This window comes from Spea bombifrons, chromosome 2 (assembly GCF_027358695.1).
Source record: "Spea bombifrons isolate aSpeBom1 chromosome 2, aSpeBom1.2.pri, whole genome shotgun sequence".
Classification (NCBI taxonomy): domain Eukaryota; kingdom Metazoa; phylum Chordata; class Amphibia; order Anura; family Pelobatidae; genus Spea; species Spea bombifrons.
In genome coordinates, this window is record NC_071088.1 from 113,498,630 (window position 1) to 113,518,335 (window position 19,706).

General features: G+C 39.6%; 1 protein-coding gene across 1 annotated transcript in view; it reads left to right on the forward strand.

Annotated features, from left to right (window-relative positions):
* The window catches only part of SHMT2 (serine hydroxymethyltransferase 2), a 29,097-nt gene extending 14,150 nt beyond the window's left edge, over positions 1 to 14,947 (forward strand). Inside the window, exons 6-12 of the mRNA XM_053455719.1 lie at positions 3,246 to 3,368; positions 5,116 to 5,255; positions 8,044 to 8,209; positions 12,655 to 12,754; positions 13,549 to 13,704; positions 14,272 to 14,379; positions 14,515 to 14,947. Of these exons, the coding sequence (XP_053311694.1) occupies positions 3,246 to 3,368; positions 5,116 to 5,255; positions 8,044 to 8,209; positions 12,655 to 12,754; positions 13,549 to 13,704; positions 14,272 to 14,379; positions 14,515 to 14,642 (921 nt within the window). The 3' untranslated portion in view covers positions 14,643 to 14,947. The remainder of the gene's footprint in view (positions 1 to 3,245; positions 3,369 to 5,115; positions 5,256 to 8,043; positions 8,210 to 12,654; positions 12,755 to 13,548; positions 13,705 to 14,271; positions 14,380 to 14,514) is intronic.
* Positions 14,948 to 19,706: the final 4,759 nt, after the last annotated feature.

The following is a 19,706-nucleotide window of genomic DNA, read 5'->3' on the forward strand; positions in this document are numbered from 1 at the left end:
ATAATAGAGGCAAGTAATAAAGCCTGGATAGATATGAGTACAGTCAGGTGAAACAATATCATGTTCAATAAAAACAGTAGAACCGTACGCATAGCCTAAAATGATAAAACAAAGTAAACACACATTCACAATGCAATAAAGCAGGAATAAAGGCAATGGCAAATGAATAGAGATACCCTTTTTTATATTTATGGACACTTAGTTTTAATGGTGCCTATCTTCACTATTATTTAAAACAAAAAAAAGTAATATATTGTAGTGTATAACAGTGATCTGCTTTAAAGTATGCTTGCTTGCTTCATTCGGTAATGAATGTGTGTTCTTCAGACTTCTCAAAAACACCCAACTGGTACCTCTAGTGGCTGTATATTTACAACTCCTATGATGCTCATCCATCGTGACATTTGTAGGTCCCCGCAGGGTGTGCTGCTTCTGATTTACATTCAGAGTTGGCTGCTCCTCCGCATGTACACGGTCTGGCTGGTGCTTTCGTTAAAAGACTGCATCTGTACATGTCTTACTCGATTACTCTGTCAAGCTTGCGCTAACCAAGAAAGAAATGCAGATGACGGTATTTGCAAACAATCGCTTGATTTGTCCTCGGAATTGATATGTTTACAAGCTAATTAGAACACGGACAAACCTGTACACTTCCGTCTGCTGCATTACAACTCAGAAAACCCTCAGCCATCAGCTTTTTGTTTTGTGTATTAAGTGACGTCCTACTGTAATTATCTGCCAGGCTCCGTATACAGTAGTATGTTGCATTTAACTGTTTAATACTGCCTGGCCCATGTTATTGCTGTGCAGGTATCCGGCAATCGCTAGGAAGAACGTCTAAGCTGTGAACAATGGTGCACTTCAGAAATACATTATTAGAATTACGAACCAATCCAAATAAATCCATGTATTTTGTTCCAATAAACTTTCTCGATCCCAGCTGAGAGCCATACCTTTTCAGTTTTATGTAATTTTTTTCATGTTTTTTCTTGTTTAAACATGAGGTTAAACATGTACTTGCCTGGCTATGTCCGTGTGTGAATGTCCCTTCAAAAGCGGATAACTTTTTTTTTTTTTTTTTTGTGTAGCTTTTATGATGCGGTAAAGGTTGCAAGCTCATAAAACTGGCAAGTTTGCGCGGATAACTACCGTATTTGCTAAATTATAAGACGACCCCCCAAAATTTGAATATTTAGCAAAAAAAACCTGAATATAAGACTACTCTATAGGAAAAAAGTTTTACTAGTAAATATTCACATGTAAACTATTTTTTCATATTTAATAAAAACTATGATTCATTTTTTTTTTAAATTTCCTTTTATTTGCAACTCTGCCCCCAGTTATGCTCATCTGCCCCCCAGAAATGCCTTATACCCCTTATATGCCACTTGTCCCCCGTGCTTCAGACTCCCTGGTGTCGAGTGGGGGCAGCCGGTGGAGGTCGATGCGCGCAGACAACCTCCCCTGCTGCTAGCCGGGGCTTCTATGTCTGAGCACCGGAAGGTCATGTCACGCAGGTGCCCTGTCATAGAAGCCCTGGCGGAAGTGCGCATCCCGCAAACGTTCACAGGCTGCTGGATGCTCACAGACAACCTCTGTGGTCACTTCCGCTGGGGCTTCTATTGTGGAGCACCGGAAGGTCATGTGATGCCGGCGCTCCATCTTAGAAGCCCCAAGAGGAGGTCCACCGGCTGTCAGAGAGGAGGATCCAGGTCCCCTGTAGTGCTTTGCTCTGAAAAAACTTCCTTGTTCTGAGCTATAAAGTTTGACTGTTGCAACTGAAAATGCTTTTTTTTTTTTCTCTCTCCCCAATGATATTCTCAGTATAATAGGAAAACAAAGCACCCTGTCCTTGCACGTGCATTTGTATACGCTATGTGATCAAAGCTATGAGGTCTCCCCTCCTATATATTGAGTTTAGGTGTTACAGCCGCACACATTGCTAACAGGTAAATAAAAGTACGTAGGCAACCAAAGTTAGGCGGTACATCGGTAGGCAAACACAGGCAGTAGAGTAGGTGGTACTGAAGAGCTCAGTGACTTTAAACATGGGGCTGTCAGTGTATGCCATCTATTGTCTAGATTGTGATCTTGTTTGAGCAGGGCCCTCCTCACCTGTTGGCTCTGTAAGTCAATTCATGTTACATACTACTTGTTTTGTCCTGTCCACCCATTGTGCAGCGCTACAGAATTTGTTGGCGCTATATAAAACAATAAATAATTCAGCAAGTAAGTTTGGTGACGTATCTGGTCTTTCTACTGTAATGTTGTTAAGTGGAAGGGTCTGAGAGTAACCACTCACCACGAAGCAGTAGACCACCCACATTCACAAAGCGGGGCAATCAAGCACTGAAGCGCATGGCAAGTGAAAACTGCCTGTCCTCTGTAATGTCACCAACTACAAACTTCTTCTAGAAGCAACATTCGCACAAGTATCTTGCGTCGGAAGTTCTACGAAATGGGTTTCCATGGCAGAGCAGCTGCACGCCAGCTGAAGATCGCTATGCACAATGCCAAGCATTGGCTGGGGTGGTGAAAAACATGCCATCTGATGGACAAATCTAGGCTTGGTGGAGGAGGAATATTGGCATGGGCTGTTTTTCATGCTCTAGGCTAGGCCCCTTAGTTCCTGTTAAGGGTAATGTTAAAACTACGACATTTGTAGACATTTGTATGCTTACAACTTTGTGGGACCAGTTTGGGAAAAGTCCTTTCTGTTTCAGCATGACTATGCCTCTGTTCACAATGCAAGGTCCGTAAAGACTCAATTTGAGTTTGGACTGGAGGAACTCGTGTGGCCTCCACAGAGAGCTGACCCCCAACCCCATTGAACACTTTTGGGATGAATTGGAACACTGGTTTCAGTGCCTGACTTCACAAACACTCTTGACCGAATGACCGTAAATTCCCACAGAGACACTGCAAAATGCTGTTATAGCCACAAAAAAGGTCCACTTCATGTTAATGTCCGATAAGGTTACACACACATAGGTGTCCACATACCTTTGGCCGTATATTGTGTGTGAATATATGTATTTCTCCATGTTTTCATTATTGAGGTGATGGCTATGTATCGTATGTTAAAACATGCTATACTATGTCATGTCTTATATCGAAACCTTTATTATGCCAAAACTTGCTAAAATGTCCTCCGGTTGTATATAATGCCCCCCATGGATTAATTTTGTTTTAATACTTATTTTAAACATATGCTTTATTAATTTATTATTTTTTTATTTATTAAGCAAGCAACAGGGCTAATCGACTATGACCAGTTGGAAGTCACGGCACGTCTTTTCCGGCCAAAGCTTATCATTGCAGGAACAAGTGCGTACGCACGGCTGATTGACTATTCCAGAATAAAGAAGGTACGCTTTCCATCTCCCCTATGTTCACGGGATATTTACAGACAATGTTAATTTGTAGCCATTTCTACTGTTCAGCTAGGTTTACTTAGGAGTTGGAAATTCTTATGTGTTTGGCGTTGGCCAGCCATAAAGGTGTTTGGCAGGCCCCTTTCTCCTGTCAATCCTAAAATCCCTCATTCCTATTAACCAGATTTTCAAACATCTTTATGCTTATTTTTTGTTTAATTTCTAGCATGCTGATGTCTGCTTAGTACAAAAAATTTTAACTTGGATTCCGTAGGGAGTGATTGAACTTCTGAAGCCTTCCCCCAGCTTCCTGTCTTGTAAAAACAATGTACTTGGCCTTATTTTTGTATTGTAAGGAATGTCTTGCTTTGGCATCTCTAGGCCACAATTTGCTATACAGAACATATTTTGGAAAGTGAAAGCTCCTTAATTTTAACTCGGAAAAGGTAACATAATAACTGTCCTTACAACACTGCAGGAAAGTCAAGACGTGGACTACTTGCATAAAAACGTTTGCCGACCATCCAATAAAAAAATGAATCTATAATAAAAAAAAATAAGTTGGGTAGGATAGTGCTTTATATAAATGTATGGGTTTTGTTCACAACTAGTTTAATGTATGTTATTTGTGAAAATTTTATGCTTTTTAAAAATGAATTTCATCCATTTAAAAAAAAAAAAATTTATAAAAATATATATATTCAGTAATTAGTATAATTCTGTTTAGAACAAGATATGGCATGTACATATGCTTATAATATACAAGTGTTAGTGCCTATATTAGTCCATGCTGTTATTTTTTCTTTGTATGGCTCCCAAAGATACAGGCAATGTGTTCCACAGAATTGGAGTAGTTCAAAAGAGCTATTTTAGATCCCTATAATTTTACTATGCCGATGAATTGTATTTGTTTTTGGGTTAAAATTTCTTTCTGCAACCTGTAAGGACCACTTGAGTCCATTACTATGGTAGGCAGGTGCGTTGAGGAACAGGGAGAGTCGATTTTGGGTTTGTAAGCTGTTGTTGTTTTAAATTCTGTTCAGACGGCGCAGCATCTTGGCTAGGTTAGTCTTCAGCTTTCTTGAGACCTTTGGGTATAAATCATAAAATGCCGGAAAAAAAAGTTTATCTATTTTAAGAGCTGTTGCTAGTCTGAGCACAAAAGTCTCTTGAGTTGGAGTAGGGAACACTTTGCACAATCCCTTCCTAGGACCTGCAAGATCAACTTTCCTCCAGAGGCCGAGTTAGGGCTAAATTTACAGCAGAGGCATGAAAGTATAATTGATCTGTACGCTAAAATAGTAAATGGGAACATTTGTTAAAATGATGATTCACAGTTCTTTTAGAAATTCAGAAAATGCGAAAATGTCTTGTTTAGGTACCGTGGGCATCTGCGGTGGAATTTGAGGTTATTAGTTATTGTACGCTTTTTGGCTACGGCTTCACCTGAGAAAATGCTGGGCTCACAGGAGTGCTGCTTTGTACACTGACCTCTCTAGATCAAAGGTGCACAACTTCAGTCCTTATGGGTACACGGAGGCTGGAGATTCTCTTGCCTGAAAGCACGGTTTCATAAAATTACCGAGATGCTCAAGCTGTTATATATAAAATGGTGGTCAATGTTTGACCCTCAAGGACTGGAGTTATGAATCTCTGGATCACTCTAGATTCATCTCTAGATCACTCAAATCAACAGTTCTTTTCTCTGTATAATACAGCAAATCTCTCTGTTTATCTTAAGGTTTGTGAGGACGTAAAGGCTATACTTTTGGCAGACATGGCTCACATCAGTGGCCTCGTAGCAGCTGGGGTCATTCCATCTCCTTTTGATCATGCAGATGTCGTCACAACAACAACACACAAAACCTTAAGAGGAGCCAGGTAATACATTTTAAATGTGACTTTTCTATCTTTCCAGGTTTTATTTGTATTTGTTTGGTCTCTTTCTGAAAACTATCTTATTATTCCATCTGATTCCTTGTACCAAGAGCTACCCGTAGTTCTCCGGGGAAAAAAGTTGATGACCTTGCTTATACGTGATAAAAGAATGCTGAAAAACTGCAACAGTTGCTGATTCTGTCATAATTTTGATGGTCTGGGGAGCCAGGAAAGCAGTGGATTCCCTCCCTGCCATAGCCTTGATCATTGCTGTCCGTCTACTCGTTGAAATTTGTATGTATCAACAGCACACAATTCTGCCTCTTATGGTGTTTCTCATAAAACATCTAACCTTGCTAGCTGGCTCAGAATTTATATATAAAGTCTGGTGTTTGCGGTGGTTATTAATGAAAAGTATATTCGCACTGATTCCTGTCCTTTGTCGTACTATGTATGGGTACAATCTTCAGTTTGTTTTGTATGTGTTTTTGTACTGTTTGAGAACTTGGTTTGTGTTACCCTAAACTGTTCGTTATTAATAGTATTCTAATTTTGAAAACCTGGTGGAAGCCAATGGAAGTGTTAAGACAGAAATTCCATATTACTGGCTGTGTACAGTTCTAACATTTAAAATACTTCTTACTAAATGGATGCTGAAAGGCATACTCTTATTTTCTGTTGCCTTCCTTCTGAAGTTACACTCCGTTGCTCGGGTGGTAACCTTGGTATCCACTGGTTTAACATGAATGAAATGCCAAATTCTTCCAAAGAGAATATGCAATTGAGTGAATGGACTGCAATTTACATGTTCTAGTTAGCCTTCGTCTAGAATGTTAATGAATTCCATCTATTGAGATGGGGGGGGGGGTAAAAAACCACCAATGATCAGAGTAGACATACTAAATGCTTCTGTAACAGAGCACAAAGTGATTGCTTCACTGGGCAATGGGAAAGCCCCGGAGGTAGATAGATATTCTGCAGAATACTATAAGATGTTTTCCTACAACTTTTACTCAGCTATATTATGCTGCTTTGCTGGGGTGTACCATTAAAATCTTAAACAATTATCATGCCAAAACAAGGGGAAATCCATATGGGTCAATTTATTGAATAAATATATTAAGATTTCAACCAAGATTAACCAGTTACTAAAGCCTCATCAACTGGGTTGAGAGGACAATCAATTGTGGGAGTGAGTATGGCTCTGGCAGCAATATTAGTTATACAGCAGGGATCTGCCCCCTCGGATGTTTTACTTTGTTTAGATGCAAAAAAGTCCTTCGATAATGTTAATTGACCCCATTTGATTTGCACAGTATGAATGAAAGTCCAGGCAGACCAGCAACAGCAAAAACGAGCCCCCACAAGCCCTTTGATGATTCCTGTAGGCATGGAAGCCTACAGCAGTCATCAGAGACTCCCCCCTGCAATGGCTGGTCTATAGACCAGCAATTGCTTCCCAGCTGCCAGAGGCAGCTTCAGTGACAGGGGGAGAGGGTTCTTTGGTCTCCACATGAGTGTGGAGACCAGCCCCAACACCCTCCTGCTGCCTGATCGCTCCATGAGAGCGACAGTGCAGCGTTAACCCCTTCAATTCCACAATTGTCTATAACACATTCGTGGCATTGCAGGGGTTAACATTTGTCCCCACAAGCTTGTGGGGACTAAATATCAGTCAATGCTGTGCTCCAATGGAACATCAGCATTGAAAGTGTTAAAATATATATATATATCTCAAAAAAATAATTAAAAAAAAAAAAACAGCACTGACCTGAAAGTCCAGGGTGCTTCCAGGTCAAATGCTGTGAGTTTAGTAAGTGGGCTGATGATGATCAGATCGCTCCTAACCAACTGTTAGTTTAAAAAAAAAATCCTGGCTCCTAACTTTTTTAGCTGGCGCCTAGATTCACAACAAATTTGTCAAGCCCTGCTGTAGAAACTTTAAAACCACCTTGGTCATGAATGGTACAAAAAAATTAAAATTAAGAATGTGAAGCTTGCCTATTTCTTTGCGTTACCCAGGAGCATGCAATAAATCTATCCTGTAGAGATTTTCTTGTATTTATGGAGTCTCCATGACACTGTGAGGACTTTAGCCTTTGAAAGGAGAGCGCCAGGGTTTATCGTGCTGGAATACTTGTTAATCTTTAGCTTTTTTATGTAACAGCAAGATTTTGTGTACTTTTGTAATGGACCATTTGCATGTGGATGCTAGGTGATCTATCTGGCATAATTGTGATATGGTCCTCATTAGGCTGTGGGAATACTTCCAACATTTCATCCTCCTCACCTTTCATTCAAACCAATTAACAAACTGGTACCGGCACACGTTTGTCTCTTCACACACCTCCCTTGGTTTTCCTGATCTCCGGAGCTTTTTTCTTTGCACCTATTTGTGCTTCTCTTGGTTTCACGACTTGGGGGTGCGTGAAGCAAGAAGCTGTGTGAAACTGAGCAGCGGGTTTTGGAAAGCTGCATCCTGTGCTCTTATTTACCCTTTCCATTCTAGAGATTCTAATGGATTTTCAATAGAAAGAGTTAATTCTCTCAGGTGACTTCTTCTGGAACGCTAATTCCTGTTGGAGTCCCATAATGTTATATGCTCTTAAAGAGTTGTTTCTTCATAGGTCCTTACAAAATCATCAGTGCCTTAATTGTGATATAAAAACGATAGGGCTGATATTCATATTAGTTATTTAGGGTAACAAAATGTTATGGGCCCTGCAGCATTTGATCAGTAGGTTGGCTTGTATATATTTTTATAACCTTCTTCCCTGCTTTTTCTTTGTAGGTCTGGGCTCATATTTTTCAGAAAAGGCTTGAAATCTGTGGACAATAAGACTGGAAAAGAGATTCATTACAACTTTGAAGATAAAATAAACTTTGCCGTTTTCCCTTCCATTCAGGGAGGGCCTCACAATCATGCAATTGCGGCAGTGGCTGTAGCTTTAAAACAGGTAATGACAACATATCTATGACATATCAATTTACTAAGATCACTCGGTTTACAAAAAAACCCTCCAGCCATAAAATCTTTGTTCACCACCATCGCGTGCCAGGAGCTGCTTACTAGAGAGTTCCAAGGGGTCTAAAACCCCATGCGCAAAAAGCTCTCGCATTAATTTCAACTGGAGCAACTGCTTGCCACTGACTGGCTGCATCAGAGAGAGGTAGAAGTGGTGTAAAAACTTGACTTTGAAGGGGCAATGTTATCTTCTAAAGGTAATTTAATTTTATTGCTAAATAGTGCATATTTAAGTACCTAAAAAAGCTATTCTTGTTGTTGGGTGGAGAATGCGACAACTTTAAGAAAACCTTTGACACTACTGCTCATATTGGGTTGGATTATGAGTTGGACAAGGCAGACACCAGATTGCAAGTCAGTAACCATGGTTTTCAGCGTAAGGATTAGTTAGCGACGTTCAATATAGTATTTATCCTAGTGACGTTACAAAAACAAAGTATTTCTTACTTAATACAGTGTACCTGCTAATGTTTTGCAACATATCCTTCTATATTGTAAGCTCGTTGAGCAGGGCCCTCCTTGCCTCTTGTTTCTGTAAGTCAAATTGTTATGCGCTAATTTGTTCTTGTTGTTATCGCCAACAACTTGCAGAATGCTCTACTTACAATACATATATTCAAAGGGTATGACAGAACTGGAACTGAAAGAACTAATACAAATCAATTCATTAGGTAAAGAGGACCCTGCTTACATGCTTAAACTCATATCTTCTGTTTACCTGTTGTACAAAGTTGCAGAACGTGATGGCGTTATATTAAACAATAAATGATATCTAAATTCCTTGGAGAGTTAATGAATCCAAAGGCAGGACACAGGCCCCTGAATGAAAAGTAATCATCTCTGGACATCATTTGAGACATGCCGTGCCCTAACAACGCTACCTCTCTCTATAACTCCACTCTCGCATCTGCTCTTGAGGATGTAGCCCCAGTTAGTACTTTCTCTTCACGACGTTCACATTTCCAACCCTGGCACACGACTTTAACCCGACACCTATGACGTTGGCAATTTCCTTCTTCAACCTATCCCTACTAACCCTTCCACTAACTTTCAATAATAAAATCAAATCTATCAGATATGACATATCTGCACAGTCACAACCCTGCCCTCACCCTCCGTCTGACTATGTGCCCTCCTACCCACTGACCTCTTCTCCCTTCACTACATTTAATCAATTCTCTGTCACTGAAGAGGAGTTAGATGCTCTTCTTCTTTCCTCTTGTCCAACCACATGCCCCCCCTTGACCCGATTCCTTCCCATCTCACCCAGTCTTTCATCTACTTTTGTTCCTACTCTAGCTCACATCTTCAACCTCTCCCTTACTACTGGATCTGTCCCATCATCCTTCAAGCATACTACCATTACTCCAATCTTGAAAAAGCCCTCCCTTGACATGACTGATCTGTCCAATTACAGTCTAATCTCTCTACTTCATCTTGCCTCCAAGTTTCTTGAAATTATTGTTCATACCCAATTTACTAAGTTTCCTGATTCCAACTACCTACTTGACCCTCTTCAATCTGGTTTTTGCCCTTGACACTCTACTGAGACCGCCCTTACTAAAGTTACAAATGACCTACTTAAATGCTAATCCTACTGGACCTTTCTGCTGCTTTCGACACTGTGGACCACCCTCTTCTCCTTCAAACCTTCAGCGTCTGTCTCCACTAACACTTCTCCTCCTTTCTCAGTTGGGTTACCCCAAGGCTCAGTTCTAGGACCCCTTCTGTTCTCTCTTTACACTTCCTCACTTGGCAAACTAATCTCATCCTTTGGTTTACAATACCACCTATATGCTGATGACACCCACATCTATCTATCCTCTCCTGATCTCTCTCCCTCTGTGTAGCTTTCTCGCCTCTGTCTCTACCTGGATGTCTCCACGTTTCCTAATACTCAATCTCTCCAAAACCGAACTCCTCATCTTCCCTTCCTCCAATGCTCATCAATTTCCCTCAATGCTAATGGTCCTATCATCTGCCCGTCCCCTCATGCTCGCCATCTTGGTGTCACCCTTTTTGTTCACCCCCCACATTCTGTCTCTAAAAACTGCCGACTTCATCTTAAAAACATAGCCCGCATTTGTCCCTTCCTAACACAGCATGCCACTAAGACTCTTGTCCGTGCCCTTATTATCTCCCGCCTTGATCACTGTAACTCTGTCGTAGCCGGTCTCCCTCTTAGCCATCTCACCCCTCTACAATCCACTATGAATGCTGCTGCCAGACTTATCTTCCTCTCGCATGGCTTTACTAACGTTTCTCCCCTCTGTCAGTCTCTTCGCTGGCTGCCTGTGTGCTTCAGGATTCTTTTCAAAATCCTGACTCTTACTTTCAAAGCCCTTCACAGCGGTTCCCCTCCCTACATCTCCTCACTCATCTCTAAATACACTCCTAACCGATCTCTCCGCTCATCCAATGATCTCCTTCTATCCTCTCCTCTGATTTCTAGCTCTCATGCCCGCTTACAAGATTTCTCAAGGGCTGCCCCTATCCTCTGGAATGCCCTCCCACAGCCCATCCATCTTCCTCCTACCTTTTGTTCCTTCAAGAAATCCCTCGACACCCACTTTTTTAAGGACGCTTACAACATAGCACATTAACGCCCTACCACGTTCTTCTAGCTCCCCTTTCCTAGTCCCTCTCCTGCAATACGTATACTAGTCTGGCTGCTCCATCCCTAACAACGGCACTTTTACCTATTGTGTAATACACCCTAAATCCCTCTAGACTGTAAACTTGTTTTGGGCAGGGCCCTCCTCACCTGTTGTTTCTGTAAGTCAATTTGTTATGTTATATACTACTTATGTCCTGTCTACCCAGTGCACAGCGTTATGGAATTTGATGCCGCTATATAAAACAATAAATAATAGATGTTCAGGAGTGTCTAAAACTCCAAGAATTTCAGGATGGTCTTTTGGTCGGTAACTATAGTGTGCTACTTGACTCTTAGTGGCAGAAGAGCACATGTTTAATCAGGTGGATATTTGATTTGACAATTGCTTCATGTCTGTTAAATCTGTCGTTTCCCCACATGCTTTCTTTTTCAAGTGCCCACATATGCTAGATTATACATACTCTTTTACTTATTAGACAACAATAGTAATACCTGTCTCTGAAGGCTTAAGATGTGCAGCTTTGTGGTTCCTGTGCCTGTCATTATGCTCAATACTATAGTATTACTTTACATTGCAGGCACACTGTAATCTTCTATAAAACTTTTGTTCAATGGCATTATAGCTCTTTATGGAACACCTGCTGGCTGATAACCACAGAGCGCGTGGTTCTTTTAAGAAATGCTGTTAATCAAATTGTCAATGTTCTTTGATTCTGCAGGAAAAAAAAAAACAAGCACATCCTGTGAAAATACAAACTACTGCCTATAGACAGAAAAATGTTACTGCATACTGCAGATGCTTTGACATGTTTTATACGCTGTATGTGACTGACCCATTCAGAGCCATTAAGGTGTTTGCCAGCTTTAAACACGGGACCGTAAAATTTTTGCTGGTTATTAACTTGATCCCCCAGATGCTGGATATTTACTGCTTGCCAAGGTTGCCTGTTCTCCACTGACACTATATAAAACCTAGTGATGGTATTTGCTGGGTGTGCATTGGTTCATTGCTTTGTTGAATGTACACCTTGTTCATTTTAGCAGCAGCCCACGATTTGAATTGATATGCCTTTTAGGGTGTTCTTCCCTTTTTTACATCTCGTATGTTTTGGAGGTTTGACAAGACCTCGGGGTTAAGTACCCCTTACCACACAGGAGCCTCATTAATGGTGCTAAGTCCCACTGGTTCAGCCCCATGGTAAGCAATACAGCCATATTAGTACTCGATAGAACTTGCCAGAATTGGAGTACTTATACAGTGTGACGGAATGTATATGCTGTTTATGGCGTGCTTCCCTTTTTGTATTTTATTGTTTGTTTTTCCATTAAGAATGTGTTCAAAAAAATTAATTGAACTGCAAATAAGTCTCCACACATCATGCAGCTTTCAAACAACATTGTATTGCAAGGTTGTCATTGGGTCAAAAACATTGATGTACAGGACACTGTCATACCATAGCAGGTTCACAGCCTCTTTTTTATTATTATTATTATTGAAATTCCTTGCTTTGACAGGAGAGGTTCCATGTTGCAAAAGTCCTAGACAGCAACTAGGTTGTGTGTTTTGGTTAATTCCCTACTAAACGCTAGGAGCTGTGTCTGCTACCAAGTAGTGAATCCATACGTGATTATATCCTGCCCACCGATTGCTTGTTATTGTTGGTTATAATTCAGTACAGTATAGGTTTATGAAAAGGTATCTTGTTTGTCTGCACGAGAAAGCTATTTTCTGACGTTTTGTGTATTTTATGTGCCCATAGGCCAGCTCACCGATGTTCCGCGAGTACGCCACACAAGTCCTGAAGAATGCCAAGTCTATGGCTGCATCACTGCTAAAGAAGGGTTACACCTTGGTGTCAGGTACTGCACTAATCGGCATTTTTATGAACTTTTTATGTGTATCTTGACATACTTCCATGCTTTTTAGCATTACTCTGATGCAATACGACAACGATTACATACTGACCATTAGGTAATTAATGAAGTCACTGAAAAAAGGACTACATAGGGCTGCAACTAACTATTATTTCCATAAACTATTAGTTGGACGATTTATTTTTTGATCAGATTTGAAAACAAACAGCAAAATAAAAAACTTACGAGAGATGTTAATGTAAATTTTATCTCATTATCACAATGGCATTTCTCTAATCACCTTCCTATTTTACTGACATAATAAAAGTTAATACTTTAAAGGTACAAGAACCCAAACATATTTCACAAACTAGGTTTTACTAGTAAATATTCACACCTAAACTATTTCTTCATATTTAATAAAAAATATAATTTTATTCTCCCTATATTGGTAATGGGGCTTGTGCACTGGGTGGGCTGATTAGATACATTTTCACCTTAAATGAATCTTGAATAAATATCTTGGGTCCTTTGGCAACCTGGGTACTTTTGTTTTAGAGTTAGGTACACCTAATCTACTAAAAAAGGTGCATGAATATCTTGACTTGCAAGACATTTTAATATCACAGTTTAAAGGTTTTAATTGGTAAATCCAGACACCTGTATGACAGATCTATTGTTAAAAGCAGACCCTTTTGTGTCATGGCAAAGTGTTAACTGTTTGTAAACTGCTATGCTTTACTTGTTGTTCCCAAAGTTCCACTCTAAAGAACTGCACAACTACTATTTTGTCCTTTCAGGGGGGACGGACAACCATCTAGTTTTGGTAGATCTGAGACCAAAGGGAATTGATGGAGCAAGAGCAGAGAGGGTGCTGGAGCTTGTATCGATAACCGCCAACAAGAACACGTGCCCTGGTGACAAGAGTGCCGTGACTCCTGGAGGACTGAGGCTGGGTAGGTCCCCTGCACTTTGTATGTTTTGAACCAGATCAGTTTGCCTTTAGTCATCTGGCGTAATACAGCCTCTATATGTCATGTCTTCTGACTATTGCTCCAAAACTCATGTACCATGCTAAGTCTCCAGTTGGCTCCAGTTTTAGAAGTGTACCTTAGCGTTACAATGTAGAAGGCTGAAATTGTAATAATCGCCACTTACAAATGATACGATGGCCTCACACATGAAAGCTGCAAATGTAGGATATGCCAATCTTTGTGTTCAGATTAGAATGCCAGTATTTTTATAGTATACACCTACTGTGTATTGGAAATATCTTATAACTGCTCTCTTTGGCTCAAACTTGATTGTTCTTTTCTTCTTCTTAAACTAAGTTAATGAGTTGCACCAACCTATAGCAATGTTTCTTCTTGTCATACAGCTCTCCCAAGTTTACATGAAAGAAATGGATTCTGTTATAAACATGAATTTAGGTCTGTTAACACCACCAAGCTTTGTTTCAGACCAGGCAGCAGAAGACTTTCATGGCAAAGTTGTCATCAAAGTGATTTACTTTTATCTCATAGGTGCCCCTGCATTAACATCACGCTGTTTCAAAGAAGCTGACTTTGCAAAGGTTGTAGATTTCATTGATGAAGGAATCCAGATTGGACTAGATGTAAAGAGCAAGACGAGTAAGTAGGACTTTTAGTGACTGTATTTTATTTAATTGGTAATTTAAAAAAAGTTTTACGTTTGGTGAAATCATATTTCCTTTCGGTGAAACATGACCATGTTAAAATAGTTTTCTTTTCTATTTGTTATACCAGAAAAGCTTCAAGACTTTAAGAACTTTCTTCTTGAGGACCAAGATACCGTAGAGCGAATTGTAAATCTCCGTCAGCGTGTGGAGGCGTTTGCTCGTGCGTTCCCCATGCCAGGATTTGAGAAGCGCTAAAGACATAGATAGTGGATAGTTGTAACAAACAGATTTTTACTTTCTAACATTCTTTCCATGCTTGTACAGCCATGATATTTTTAGATTTCTTCTTTTTTTTATTCTCCTCATTACCTTATTCCTCTGTCTTTTCTGTTTGTGACCAACTCCCTTCTCCCATTACTAACGTCTCCCATGGCCTGTAGCACGAGGGCTGGTTGAAGATCTAAGAATGGGTGCTAATGCCTCCGCAGTGGCTGCAGGTAACCGCTGTGATTTTCCAGGGTTGGCAACTGTCAATAAAAGCAATAAACATCTATAAGCCACTATTGTGTTTTTACTTATTTTCTTTGAACTATGAGTAGTCGACTCAAGAACCTTGCATATGCTAGACTTGCTGGGATGAATGTGTGAGAGGGGCTTGGCACATAGAATACAAAATAGTCATCAGCAGACATTGGGCATTTAAGTGCTAGAAAATTTACGCTCAGTATATATTCTGCACCGTGTCATCTGAGGTCACAGTGTATTGTTACAAATATTGTTACTATTTGCAACATCTGATTTAAGATATCTGGAAAGATGTCGAGCTATCTTGTGTATCAGAGAAGAGAGTGGAAGCTCAATCTGGTAATATTTTATTAAAAACAGTCATTAAGGAGGGCCTTTTCCTTTATCTATTGGTTTGTGTTTCGCTTGTAACATGTAGTACCAAGCAGTACTTACATTTTCCTTTATCGTAATGAATTATTGTAATGTAGAAGTGCCGTTCTTCAGCCATGTCGTGGAGGGGTTTGGGGGGACCCTGCATCCAATGTAGACAACTAATTGTATATTTTACTATTTTTTTTTCTAAATAGCTTGATAAATGAATACACACTGTTTTAAACTGCTAGTCTTGTAGTTGCCTTATATACAACATGAACTTTCGATGCATAAATAGTTAATTTTAATGTCAGCCTGCAGTGATTGCTCTTCTTTAAGCGATAAAATTAAGAAGTCAGAAGGGTGATTAGCTTGGAGATCTAGGATGACTGTTCACCAGCGGATGCTGATTCTTTGCAATTCATTGTTTCAGTCATCCACATGAGATGTAGCAAGCAACGAGTGCTGATATTTGAAACACTATGGATTTATGCTGTGTTCATGTATATCTAATATACACAGTGAGTGAGAAAGCATTTAAAGGGTGGGGTTTATAAGTAAATGCAGCTTGGTGAATGGGCAATGACATTTAACCCCTTCACGACAAAGCCTGTACACACAATGCATTGTCATTAATGGGTTTGAGGACAACCCGTTGTCTTTAAGGGGTTAAATAAAGACAAACCACACCAGAACAACTGCAGGGGTTAAACGATACCGTAAAGCCTGCTAATACTGAGAATAAATTACTTATCACTGACGGATAAAGTGTCATGATCTGAAACGCCATACTGTTCTCTGCATTGCTTGACTGGCATTTAATACATTTGAGGCAGTGCTCTATTAGTCAACAAAGACAAGTGCGGCCAAACAGTGCCCAATCTTTGTCCTGCCTCATCCAATGACCCAGTTGAATTAGTCTTATCATTGTATCACCATTGCTTAGAAATAAACTGAATGGCATATATTAAAAGTGGATATTATGAAAACAAGCTCACTATGGCTTTTCGATTTTTCACATTAAAGTGAGAATAAGGAACCTATCATAAAGGTTGAGAAGTCGCTAGATTCTTTCTGAAATATGTATCACTGCACCTTATTTCTCCTCCTCTTCACTGGAGGCTCACAGTCATAACTTCCCAGCGCAGTCGGCACACTATTATCGCAAAGCAAATTCAATTAGATGAAATTGTATTTGCCCTGGAGCGATGGCTGTGTTGTGTCCGTGGAAGGAGTAGCCAACAGCTTGGGAAGTAGACTACTTGTATTTATATATGTTTTGTTTTTTGTTTTGCTTTTTTTTTATTTTCTTTTTTTAAATGATCCCGATGGTCAAATTAGAATCGATTAACAAACAGAGTAAATGTAATGAAACGAGACTGGATATTGGCTTAATGTTCCCATCTGTTCGCAGCCTGGGGTGACATACACAGTTCTGTGTTATTAACCCCTGTTAGTGAACAGGGGTGTCGTGTGAAGAACATTTTATTCAACGTATTTTGGACTTTATTAACCCCTTGACGGCAAAGCTCATACATGTACAGGCTCACAATGCATTGTCAATGGGTTTAAGGACAACCTGTTAACATACTCATATTAACCCCTTATGTTATGTTTTATCCATTTTCTTAATGTTGACAACCCTTCCATTCACTATTGGGAAAATAATTTTCCATATATATATATATATATATATATATATATATATATATACATATATATTCCAAATGTACTGTTTTTTGCAGATGGGGTGGATTCTGCAGAGGGGAATACCACAATAATTTAAAGGGACCTCTAAGCTATCATATGCACATGAAGGCTGGCGGGACATTAAGCACAATCTTGTATTGTTCCTTGCAATGAAGTTCATAAATTATATCCATTAGGGTAGACTTATCACACCTTCTTTGAAAGAATTAAGATTTTCAGCTGGATGGCTACGGCACATGAGCCGTAACAGTTACACGCATGCACATTACAGCAACACAGGTGGGAGAACTGGCAGAACACACGTTGGAGAGAATGAATTTTAGTAAGATAATTAGTTACTGTAATGGTACATAAAGCAATCTGCTTGGGAGATTTAAGATGATTTAGTATTCCAGTACCAGGAATGTGTGATGGACAAGGATAGTCTTGTCCTTGTGTATTGCTTGCCTTCCCTTCCTATGTAATATGGACACCTCAATGAGAAATTACCCAAAAGTTTCTGATCATGGAAAGTTATGTATAATTTAATTACACACTGGCAATGATTTATGAGCTGTGACATAAAAGGGGGACTAGTCCCCATTTTAAAGGGACACTTAAGCCATCGTATGCACTCCATTAGCCATTGCTTGCATTTGACCCTCACTGTGATTAAAAAAAATATATATATATATATTAGTGATGATGGATGTGACGCTTTATTAAGGATGTGTTTCTTTTTTTAATTTATTTAATACAGAGTTTGCATCTAACTTTGCCCGTAGCATGCTGGAATAATCTAAATAAAGCATTAAAATGACTCTTGGTTACATATTAAAATCGTAGCTCTCTTATATGTAGCGTGCAATCGACTGAAATCATTGAAGAAAGTTACAAAAGATTAAGAGAGCCCTGCTAATGTAAGAATATTATGGTTACAATGTAAGAATTTTGGTATATAGCCTGTGCTTTACCACTATATTTCCAAGAACATCTGTGACATCATTACCGATCAAGAATCTCTTCAAATTATTTTTTTCCCTATTTTATATCTCCCAGAACTTTCCTCCATGGTACTTAAGCAGTAAGACATGATATCTGATGCCTAGGTATATGCCAATCACATTGCATTTTATTGCCAGGGGCGTGCTAAGGCAGGTGCCATGGGTGGAGGGCACGCAGGCTCCCCAGTAACCGAGGTGCCTAGTATCACAATTTTAATAGTGTTAAATTGTCACCTCTGTTAAATTCATGGCCCTTCTTACAATAAGAATAGCAATAGTGGGAATAGGTGGCACAATGACAGTTGGGTGTGTGGAATTTAACCTGGGTTGATAAGAGCTAAACACTTAGGTGTTACCCCTCCCCAGTTGTGTTACATATACTGTCACTGCGTGGAGTGTCCAGCGGACGGAGCGCTGCTCAATTCCTGGGCTGCAGTCACATGGCAGCCAGGATCTGCAGGCGGTACTCTAGATGGACTACTGCCATGTACATATACCCCAACTGCAGGATCTCGCTGCAGAAGGTAGTCCTCAGTAGGGGCTAAGAACAGAGCTGCACGTCATCTCCATCAGCAGAAGCCATCTGGAGATGATCTCCATCATCAGAAGCCATATAACCAGGCCAGTTGGCAAATCCTAGGTTTGCCGGGCATAACAAGTTTTTTTTTTACATTGTACCACAGCTATAATTTTATATTCATTCAAGGTGGACCCTGGTTTAAATTGCGTTGTTAGGGATGACCGCAATTCTATTGCATTTCCAATAAAATCCAGCTTTCATTACTTTTGGCAAGCTTTTTTGCATTTTCATTTGCTGCCATTTGCGTGTGATTGTTCTTCTTGCTGTTCTGTTTGATTAATACCTATTACTGATTACAACTTGTAATTAGCAGGGTATGACAGCACATTCACTGCTTATAGGATTTCACAGCTTGAAAAATCCATCCTGATAATTAGACCCCTCTCTATGCATTAAAAAGTGTTGGTGTTTTCCAGTTGCATTTAGTGTTCTCAGTTTATGATACTACTCATTTTAATGATTATATTTTGGTGAATATATATCTATATAGATATATATACACACACATAGTATATATCATCTAAATACACATCTTAGTGCATAAAACAAAATGCATTACAACAAAAACAAACAAGAAAGCATTATTCATTAGTCGAGACAAAATGTTATTCCAGAAAGGTACAATTTATTAAACATGAATCTACTATTTACGTACTGTTGTTTACATGTTATATCTTCTTATATTATTAGTAATCTTAAATACTGTGCTGAGCGAGTGAAGTTCAAGACTTTACGTTGGGACCTGCGTTTGCTCCATAGTGCACAGTTAGATGTTGTAAGACACCATTTGAGTCCAATACAGGTTACATACTTGTAGAGAAGACCCCTTATCACAGATTGCACAGTATGCGTATGTTTCCTGGCTTGCTCATTAATATTCATTGATTGTGTTTTCCAGTTATAGGCCATAGTATTACTCTAAAAACACACACTAGTTAACCGGATGAATAGTGGATGCATGGAATTACCTTCCAGTATAAACGTATCTTTTTGGTAATCATGTATGTACACATTATGTGTTAGTAGACTAAATGGGTCTAGGGGCTCATGTCTATTGTAAACATATGCGTTGCTACCTTTCAGTGTATTCTTACATTATCCTCTTTGTAATCATGTATGCACATGAGGGCATGGGTAGACTGAAGGGGATTGGGGCTCATGTCTTGT